Below are 10,570 nucleotides of genomic sequence, written 5' to 3'. Positions count from 1 at the left end.
TGTAGAGACATGTGGTAGTGCGCGCACGCACGCACGCACGCACACTAAACAATGCATTACAGTAAAGCTGCAGTTGTAATGAACTATGACTCAGGATGAAAGGTCTAGCCAGGTTCTTGTGCCACACAGACCTTCACTGGGTCTCTCAAGGTTACCTTCATCTGAAAACCAAAACAAAATTTCAGCATGCAGCCAAGGACTGGTTCTATACATTTACAGCATCTAGCTGACGCTTTTATCCAAAGCCACTTACAATGAACACAGCTTGAGTAATTGAGGGTTAAGGGTCTCGTTCAGGGGCCCAGTAGCGGTAAGCTGGCAGTGGTGGGACTTGAACTGGTGACCTTCTGATTACCAGTGGAGTACCTTAGCCACTGAGCCCTGGCTGCAGTGCTCATCCTCAGCTGTCCCAGATCAGCGAGAACTCGAGTCCCTGCACTGTGCTGTTCCCGCCATTGCGCCTCTGAGGCTTCTGCATGCAGACCTCGCCGGTGTAATTAAATCGATAACAATGTCATCCGTTACAGCGAGGCAGTCATTTCCTCCGCCTGCTCCGATACACACGGCAGGACGACATGAGAAACGTGAGACGACACGGCCGCACATTCCTGAGGGATTCACTCCTCTGTTCCTCCCTCCTTTTAATTACATTTCTCCTTCTTCCAGGCGGTGAGTTCACTCCACTCCCAAGCATTCCGCTCTAGGTATAGGTATGAAAAGTTTAAAATGAAGGGTTTTCCACAATACCCATACCCCACTCTCCCCATTTCTCTGGGCTGAACTGCTCCCAGCAACTGGTTTTATTCTGAGTAATCACAGTGCTTGAGATTGTATCTCTGAAAGGTCCCTCACTCATTCATGCCCTCACGCCCTACAGTGGAGCCTCCGACATTACTGCTTATGCTTTGTGCTGACTGAAGCCTTTTCTAATGAGCAGGACACCAACCCTGCCAAATGCACAGAATGAGGCAAGAACTTACTGCCCCACTAAAACACACACGTCTGAGGTGAGCAGGACCTCATTAAAACCAAAAAGAAACTGGAAAAGGAGAGAATGAAATGTACAGTGCCACATACTTTAGGAATGGGAATCAATTGGAAGGATTAGTTTGTTTCTGGGATTTTTTTTCCATCTAAAAAAAAGCCCCCTATTTTCCATATCAGGGAAAATCAACATGAGTGACATGTTTTGCTTTTGTTGCCAGCTGGCGATGTGATGTGGGGTTTTGTTTGTGTGTGTGTGTGTGTGTGTGTCTGTTTTTGTGTGTGTGTGTGCATGTGTGTGTGTTTGTGTGCGTGCGTATCAGCGAGCAAAAGAAAGAGACAGCGTGCGTGTGTGTGTGCGCATGTGTGTGTGTGCGTGCGTGTGTTTTTGTGTGTGTGTGTGCCTGCGTGCATATCAGCGAGCAAAAGAAAGAGACAGCGTGCGTGTCTCCAAGCACTTACCTTGGTTGCAGGTCTTCCCCGTGAAGCCAGGGTGGCACTTGCACTTGTTGGGCGCGACGCAGTCACCGTGCTTACATCCGTGCTGACACACAGCTGCAGATAAACCCATACAGGGGAGAGAGCTGGTCAGCGGTGGTCAGAAGCAAAATGCCACCTTTAGCACATCCAGCAGGGAACACCAGGTTTCCAACTAAGCCATGATGACTTCAGATGGCTTTAACCTTTTTAAGACCTACTGCATTAAGCACTCAAACACTACAAGAAGAGGCCATGTGCAGTGTGATAGGGACTCGAGAATATTTGGATTTTAAGTGAGGTAAATACTGAAACCATTTCAATAAAAACTTTCATTTGGATCACTGGCTTCTTTTCTCAGTAATGCCTTGCTTTCCTTTGGCTGGTTTTACTGGTCCAGGGCCATACCGAGCACACTGTGCACTTCATCTTTACGAGTCATCACAGATCATGTTTGGATTGGGACACAGCCCTTTTTTCAACCTGACTCCTCAGAGCTGATGCATCGCAGCTCCGAGTGCTCAGAATACGAGCTGCAAACGTGCACGGTTCCAGCCAGCTGAGACTAATCTCCACCGAAAGCTTCATTTAGTCTGTCATAACGCTGGCCTATCAGAGGTACTAATTATGCCCCGCGTGGGCATGGAGGGGCAGGGAGGTGAGATGGTAACCGGGCCCGGTCGGGCCAGCCACATCAGTCTGCCTCCGTGCAGCCCCAACGGACCGCCCTAGTGGCAGATGGGAGGAACATCCGTCCCCAGATCTCCACAAAAACAACAGCAACGCGGAATTCCAGGAAAGGGCATGCCAGGCTATCATATGCCGTCACATGCCGTCATAGTTACGGTGCTTTTTCAACGCTAAATAATAACACAGGGACTAAGAGAAGCTTTTATTTCAGCGGACGCACCAAATAAGTGAGAGTGTTCCTTCCTCCTAACCGGGAAGAGCGGCTGACTGACCTCAGTCTGTAATTATTAGATCAGTGATTTGGGAACAGCCGGCACACAACCCAAGCTTTGTGCCTGTGCTTTAGAGATGAAAGTGACAAAGATATCGATTTTCACCCTCTGAGCCCAGCTCACGGCACGTTCAAAGGCCCCATCTCGAAATTCAGCCAGATAAGAATGACCGAGTGCAATTTCGCCTGATGAGGCTACGTAAGCTAATCACAGAGCAGCACATGCTGTGCTTTTAAACAGGGCTGCTGGACGGCGCGGGGCAGTTAGCCAAATCAAACCTCCCCTCCAGTTAAAACTTCAAAGCACGATCAGGAGCCCAAATTGGGTGGTGGAGCCACACTGGTAGTGACAATCCCAGTGATGGGCGAGGCCGGGATGTTTAGGGTTTTTCCAGGTCGCTGCCTTATCTGGCAAGCCAGTCAGCTACCAAACCCTGTGAAATCATGGGATTACTCCGAGGCACATGCTGGATTCTTGAGGGCTGGGGTTATATTTTTAAGCAATGGCTTATGAGGTGGGCTGAGTGTAAAAGGAAACTTACCCCACCCACCCCCACCCCACACGCAGACCATGCCAGGGGAAATACCCAGCACTGACCAACACTTCAGAGGCTGGCATGTCTCGTGTTGTGGGCCCTGTGTCCCAAATACGTCCCCTAAGCAGCAATTCGGCCCAAACTTCAGCAGGTTAACGTGACTGAGGTACTAGAACCCAAACGCTGGTTGGATCACTGGGGAAAAATGGACAACGGACACTTGGTAGTACATCATAGTTCTGTCAGAATTCCTTCTCACTGGTGTGGTGAAATTTAAATGTGAAACAATGTCATAATAAAGGGAAGATATTGGTGACACCAGTGAATTTCCTGAGTAAAATGGAAACTCAAATATCACTTTAACACAAAAACAGGAGCTCGGGTCCACAGAAAACCCAACACCAAAGCTGGCACTGCTTAAAGCAATAGTTGACAATTAATCCACTTCTATGCAGGATCCCATTCAAATATGTTTTGAGTAGCATCTGTTTAAAAAAAAAAAAAGAAAAAAAAAAGGAGAGAAATCAAGTGACACTTTTGTAAACATCCGACAGCGCGCGCGATGAGCAGGTAATGATGGACGACGCCAGTCTGGAGGGAAGGTCTCGGAAAGGCTCAAAGACACCGGCAGGACAGCAGACATGTTGGAGAGTCCTGCTCCTCCGGCCCAGGCGGGGCAAACCGAGGCAGGAGAGAACCGTTCACAGGCCATCAGCAACAGCAGCTAGCAGGAGTGACCGTGAGGCACCTATAAGTGACCGGGACCTGAGGAATCAGAGGACGTGTCCACGGGACGACACAAGCCAAGAAAAGGACAGAGGGAGACGGAGGGTGCTAACCTTGCGCCTGGCACCTTATCCCGAAGACCCTGCGGCTTAACACGTAGAGGGCTGGAAAAAAAAACGGCCAACACAGAAGACGGGAAAAGACAAGACAAGCTTCATCTGCACGAGGTGAAAACATTGCAGAGGAGCCATGCTGTGAGACAAGCACTCTTTATGCCATACACTCACTCACACTCACACACACGTAGTCTCTCGGATTTCATTTGGTGCCAGAGCAAACAATGCAATAGTGAGGGAATACACGGGGCTTTGTTGTTGTAGTTTTGTTGTTTATTTCTCTCTGGGGAATTCCTGAGTTAATTTTGAAGTTGCAGACCCGAGCGGAAAAAGCCGAAGATTGTGTTTCTAGGTTTGCTGTGCGGTCTGAACCCACTTCATTAGACTCAGAAAGGGCACAAGGACGTGTTTGACCTCGCCACTGCGTTTTTATAGAAACCATGCCAAATGCTCGGCAGGTACATTTTTTCTGTAAATACTGATGAACTATTTAATAAACTAAAAAAACAACTTTTAAAAAGTATAGGCACTCAACACAGACAGCCTTTCTCTAGCCCACATCAGCTGCCGTCGTCTGGTTTTTGAGGGTTTTGGTTGTTTTTTTGTAACATACCAATGCATCTATGAAAACTCAATTGTAAGTGTCTATGCCACTCCATCTTAGACACACAATACAGAGGAAACCACTTCCTTACTGAGTTAAAAGAGAGGGCACTGGCTACCGTACAGAATGGTGCTACCTTTTACCACTTGGTGTTTTGTGCCTAAATGGATTTTAATGTCATTAGAAAATTGAGATTTACACACTGGGCTTCCAACTTAAATGAACAGTTCTGATATTTCTAAACTTTTTGGATTTTTTTGGAACCAAACTTTGACAGCGAACTTTCATCCTTCTTTTCTTATCAGTCAAGAATGTCCAAGGTCCTGTCGAACTGAACCAGCAGTAAACATATGGTGGAAAGAGATGCAGGTAGCTAGATTTCCCGATACAGTCATCTAACCTATCAGGCATAAATGCTCAAACTGGTCTTATAATCCTACCGCCTACTGAGAGCCCATATCCAATATCCCCCAAGATGTGAACCAGTGGACTACAGCATGTTACTCCAAGCACTGCTCCCTACCCCCTCCCACCACAGTTTTACTGTCCAGATTCATCTGTGCGTTTGGTATAAATCATTGCAGCATTTCAACGGTGCATTCATGCTGCTATATTTAATACCACCAGCTCCAGTTATATCTGTCAGCTTGTGATTGCCTATTGGTTCATGTTACCAATTAAAACTGCAGATCTAATCCAGTTTCTTTGTACTCTAATCAGGAACTAAGTAGGCAGAAAGAGGCTCTTTGACAGATCCAAATCCTCATGGTTTTCGGAATCTGCCAGTGGGATCAAAGCAGTAGACCATGTTAGAGAGAGTTAATGTGAACTTAATCTTCCCAGTGTAAATCCACTCAGACAGAGAGAGAGAGAGAGAGAGAGAGAGAGAGAGAGAGAGAGAGAGAGAGAGAGAGACAGACAGAGAGAGAGAGACAGAGACAGAGAATGTATTTGAGATATATCTTGCTTAAAGGCTTTATCCCAAGTCTGTGTCTTCAATATCAGTGACAACCTTTCTCTACTCTCTCAAACTTCATACACTGCTTCTGACTAGAATACATTTTTAATTTACATTTTCCGCACTTTGAACAGAAAAGGGTTTCCTTCCTGCTCCCCTTCAGATCCTGAGAACTCGGCGGTGACTGAAACTTCTCCTGAGTCTTCAGAACCCAGACTAGAGTAACAGCAGCACTTTCTGGAGCAGGAATTGAAAGGGTAATGGTGGAGTGTTGTGCTCACCTCTTGACATTAAACCTCCGTCCCTGAACACCAGTGAGCTCTGCTGGTGTCTCCGCCCTGGCCCGGCGTTTCGCTCAGTAGCTTTGGGTTTTGCCCTAATAAACAGAACCCATTCAGCGCTGTAAGCAGAGCAGGTCATTTAGATGGCTCGCTGTTGTACGCGTTCACCTCCAGGACCCACACCTCCGGCCAGAACCCGCCCCTCCCTGCTGTTCCGTTAGGTCCAACCTTTAGGATCTGATTTAGGGGGTACAGAAACGCTACAACCTGCAACGCTGGGAGCCGCCTGTATCCTTCCAGCACGCCCCGTTTTCAATTATCAGCAGCTGAACTGAAGAGCCTCTGATTGGATTTGCGCTGGCTGTGAGCAGGTCACGCTGGCCTTGGGTTTCCTCGGTCACGCACCCCACCCCACCCCACCAGGCAAGGACGCGCTGTGATCTGTTCCATTTTTCTAGGACTCCCCATCAGCTGTTTACAGGCAGGAGAGGCAGACCGGCTCACGTTCACATCCCATTTGGTTGAGACGGGGAGATTTTCCTTCGAGCAGGGGACCCCCCGACTGAGGGAGCACTAGAAGAAATGCGTGAGACATACGTGCGTCCACCCACCATTTATCTCCCAAACAGAAAACGACATATACAACTGCCACACGTAGACAGTGCTGAGGCAGACGAGCAGCACACCATGGGGTTAGAAAAGCGCACTAGCTGTTAGTTCCTGCACCGCTGGCTGACTGCGGATACAAACCACTTCCTCGTCCAATCAGGGTGAGCGTGAACCCATCAAACATCGCCGCCCCCCCCCACCAAAGCAACAGTTGGACCATCACGTGCACAAGCCATGCAGAGATCCTGCGCGTCTGTCAAGCTGCGGGACACGTCACCGGGCTAATAATACCCTCGCACGTCCCTGCCGTGCAATTACACTGCGTGCAGGGCTATTCCCATCCCCAGATGAGCCTAAATATTTGGGCAGAGATGTGCCTTATCTCGAAATGCCTTTTCTGTGCCCGCACGCACCACATGGCGGCAGCTAAATGAAGCATGCTAATGATTTTAGTGCAAGTGGTTGAGTCCTGTCCTCTGAATGTTCTATAAATTTGCCAAAATGAGTTCATCTGTGCAGGGAGAATTCTAGCAGAAGAGAAATATGGAGGGTGTTGGGTTTTTTTGTTCCTTTGGAGAGGGCTCGTCACAGTGAGTGCACCGTGAGAGGGACTCGCGAGTAGTGCAGCTCTTTGGACGTCTCCCGTGATTGTACGTTCATTCAGATGGCGCGTACCGAGCTCACTCCAATCAGCAGTACACCATCAGTTCACCAGTTACTGTCTCCCGAATATTTTGTAATCAGAGCGTGTTCTATAGGGGATTTGACACACACCCCCTCACATTTTCCTATATCACTACTCCCAAGAGGAGGATTTGATGGTCTTTGTCACAGTATTGCTTAAAAGAAGCATAATTGCTTAATCTCGGAAGTAGTTGTATTCTGTGTGTGAGTGTTAAATCTACAGTGAGTCATGAGCTCTGCCATAATAATATGTACTTAATTCATAACTAACCAAACTGACAAATCAGGGATTAGACAGCCATGTTGTCTGGGTGCTGTTTAGTAAGATACATGTATGAGCTCTAGACACTAACTGGACAGTAACGAGTTAGTGTGCGTGGTGGAGAACAGGCGCGTCTCCCAGGTGTGGAAGCCCCACCAAGCTGGCCCCAGAGCCCAGGTCACCCACCACGGCCGACGGTTACTCACGCTGGCAGTGCCCCCAGGAGCGCCGCATCCATCCCCAGCAGCAGTCTATGCGGGTACCATAACGGCACAGCCCATTGGATGAGGCCATCTGCCTGGGCCACCTATCAGGAGACAGCACAGACATTTCTTAGCCAATCACTACAGAGCACGCTGTTTCATTTGCCTCTTCTTGGCAAGAGACACACTTACCAATGCACTACAATTTACACAACACAGGACTTGTATATTTTTAAAAATGTATCATTATTTTAACCAGCAACGTTTCTGTTTCCAGGGGCGTCCACGTTAAAGGGAAATGTCTCGAGCACATTCTGTCCAGGACTCAGGCAAGAGGTTAAACTGAATGAAACAGTATTATCGTTTCCACTTCAAAGCAACAGTGGGCGTGTGCCCTGCCAGGGAGCATGTCTACGGGGAGTGGCTAACACCTCTGGCTATGTCTTGCATGCCAGGGGGTGTGGCTACAGAGCGGCCGACGCCTCCAGCTCTGTCTGGCTGATGCCTGCTTATCCGTACATCAGTGAGCCAGTGACATCTTACCTGCATTCACACTGCTTCCATTGTACGCACAGAGAAAGGGACTTCAGATAATGGCAAGATGAATGATCACCGTACCGAGGGCTCACGTTCCTGCAAAGTTACCGGCGGTACAGCGGAGAGACGGCTGGTGTTTGCAGTCTGCTGGGGACGCAACAGTGACTACTGGTGATGTGGGAAATGATAAACCTGCTTTTACAATGAAACACAGGATGGAATGGGGAGGTTTTTATAGATGCTGTATGTGCAGGTAATGTCTCAGAGAAATGGGGAGAGAATGTCTCAAGGCTCAGAGGAACTGAGTGTTTCTTGGCAGCCTTGGGCGAAAAATGTGTAAGAGGGAGGGAGGAGATCGAACCATGTAAGGTCTCAAAATAAGCAACAGGGGTCAGCGTTTGGTCTTTCCATGGAAGAGACAGGGAAGAGTGCTTTGGCAAAGCACAAGACTAAAAATACACTTTAACACAATACATCTGCCTCCATTACCATAATGAGAAGAGAGGTGGAGAAAAGAGGAGTGAGAGAGAAGGGGAGGGGGGAGAGAGAGAGAATTAGAGCACGAGAGAAGGAGTGAGAGAAAGAGAAAGGGAATTAGAGCATGAGAGAGAGAGATATGAGCATAGCATTGTTAATTCCAGCCACACTCAATCCTCCTCGCTGTCTCCACTGCCAGGCGGTGGAAATGCTAATAGCGTTGTCCTAGCTGCCAATCACTGGGGCAGAAGGCTTGATGAAGAGTGCTAAGCAGGAATGGCAGGCCTGGGGAAAAATGTTAGTCTGGCAGAGAGACGGGGACAGAGTTCCTCACAAAGACTCCACAGACACACAGCGCATGCCAAGCGCCCGCGTCCGCCTTCGGAATGCCGCGGCCATCGCTCTCGTTCTCCCGTCCGCAGGTGCGCAAACATCCAGCCGGATGGGTACATTTTTGTTGTCACTTTATCTGTTTGCTACCTGCACCCAGAGGCAAAGATAAGCAAGCTCCATTGCCCCATAAAAACATCGACGCAAAACCTGAAATGCTCAAAGACTGCGACGTCATACCAGAGTGACGTTTCCAATTTTCTCAGTGAGTTTTGTTTATATATTGAAGACACAGATCGGCACCAGCAAAGCAGCAGCAGAGAGAGAAACAGCAGATTGCTTTATTACTGCATTAATAATTCAATCTCCTCTTGGCCCATCTCCAGGTAGTCATTTTAACCTCACTCATAAAACCAATGAGGGCTTTGCAGTGGTTCGGCAGTGGGCCCGGCGGCTGATTGGCTGAGAGATGCCAATTTGCATAGCCTGCAGTGCTTAAAGGACAGAAAGGCACACACACAGATGGACAAAGGGCGGGAAAATAAGTAGACAAAGAGAATAAAAGATAGATAGATAGATAGATAGATAGATAGATAGATAGATAGATAGATAGATAGATAGATAGATAGATAGAGAGAGAGAGAGATGGAGAGATAGAGAGGGGGGGGGGGCAGACAGACAGGTCCTCTGGAATAAGCACTGCACATGTGCCATGGTGGCTCTGAGACATGAGCTCATCTCAGGGACTTTACCAACATGTCAACTGCAGTTCATGAACTCTGGGCCACGTCCAAGGCGGAGCCGAGCTGAGACAGAGAGTGCAAGTGGCTGGCAGGTGGGGGTATGGCACCAGACTCCGCACTTAGCTGGGGTAACGACGTTGTCATCGCTCAGCTGTGTCACCTGGTCCAGGGCCTCGTCTTAGTTACACACACACCCGGTGGCCCACTCCGCCTGCGTTCAGAACACGACCCCATCCTGGGGGTGGAATCTCTCCCTAGTGAAATGTAGGAGCCCAGTTCCACTTTACTGGTGTATGTTCAGTGTTCATGCACAGTTGAGGGAGAAAAAATATTCGCGTAAAATTCACGCATTTCATGTTTCTAGTTGCCACCAAAGGCATCACGCCACGACTGTGGTTTCATAGCAAACTCGTATCGCGTGTTGCTCCATCACGTAATATGTATATGGTCATCTCATGAATAGTTGCCGTGGCAGAAAGTACCAGAGTGGAATTATTTCTCCCAACATTTCTGTGACATCTCCTCTGTCAGGCCCACAATTAGATGCCGCACATCAAAACCCACCTGACAACCACATCACAGTGTTCACCATCTTTGAGCGCATGGAAATACCAGAACACCTGGGAATTCGTCTCCAGGTTTCTGTCCAGCAGGCTATGAAAGACTAATCAGACCTAATGAAAACATAACAAGGCACAGGATTGCACTTTAGCACAAGCGGTCGGTCAGTCAGTCTCTCAGCGGCTGAGTGGAGTTGTGTGTTGAACTGAATTAAACACATTCAACACCAGCAACAGAAGCAGCTCACAGCATTCCAGGGGAGAGAATGTTCACGAAATCTGGCACTGGCCTTCATCCAAAGCAACATTCAGTACTGCCAGCTCTGTACATATTTATCAGCATGCGTGTTCTCTGGGAACCAAACCCACAACCTTAGTGGTGTAGAGTTGAGCCACAGGACACTGTGACAGCGGTGTCATCTCACAGGAGCCATGACGGGTTGAACGACCCTCACACAAAGTGCAGGAGCGAAATGGGTCAACCTGGATAAAACATTTAACACTGGAAAGTCCTTAAGACTG

At 48.4% G+C, this 10,570-nt stretch overlaps 1 protein-coding gene across 7 annotated transcripts in view; it reads right to left on the bottom strand.

The window, feature by feature from the left end:
* npnta (nephronectin a) overlaps positions 1–10,570 on the bottom strand; it is a 31,683-nt gene that overhangs the window by 18,905 nt on the left and 2,208 nt on the right. For 3 of the 7 annotated variants that reach the window (XM_027031743.3, XM_035531519.2, XM_035531521.2), the window contains exons 2-4: positions 7,405–7,505; positions 3,798–3,848; positions 1,447–1,539 (exon numbers count right to left, since the gene is read on the bottom strand). In XM_027031743.3, the coding sequence (XP_026887544.3) occupies positions 1,447–1,539; positions 3,798–3,848; positions 7,405–7,505 (245 nt within the window). The remainder of the gene's footprint in view (positions 1–1,446; positions 1,540–3,797; positions 3,849–7,404; positions 7,506–10,570) is intronic. The other 4 variants (XM_081724481.1, XM_035531520.2, XM_035531523.2 and 1 more) reach the window with 2 other exon arrangements.

This window comes from Electrophorus electricus, chromosome 12 (genome assembly GCF_041902795.1).
Source record: "Electrophorus electricus isolate QZ-2024a chromosome 12, ASM4190279v1, whole genome shotgun sequence".
Lineage (NCBI taxonomy): Eukaryota > Metazoa > Chordata > Actinopteri > Gymnotiformes > Gymnotidae > Electrophorus > Electrophorus electricus.
Note: the sequence above shows the minus strand (reverse complement) of the source record. Positions and strands in the feature narration are given on the sequence as shown.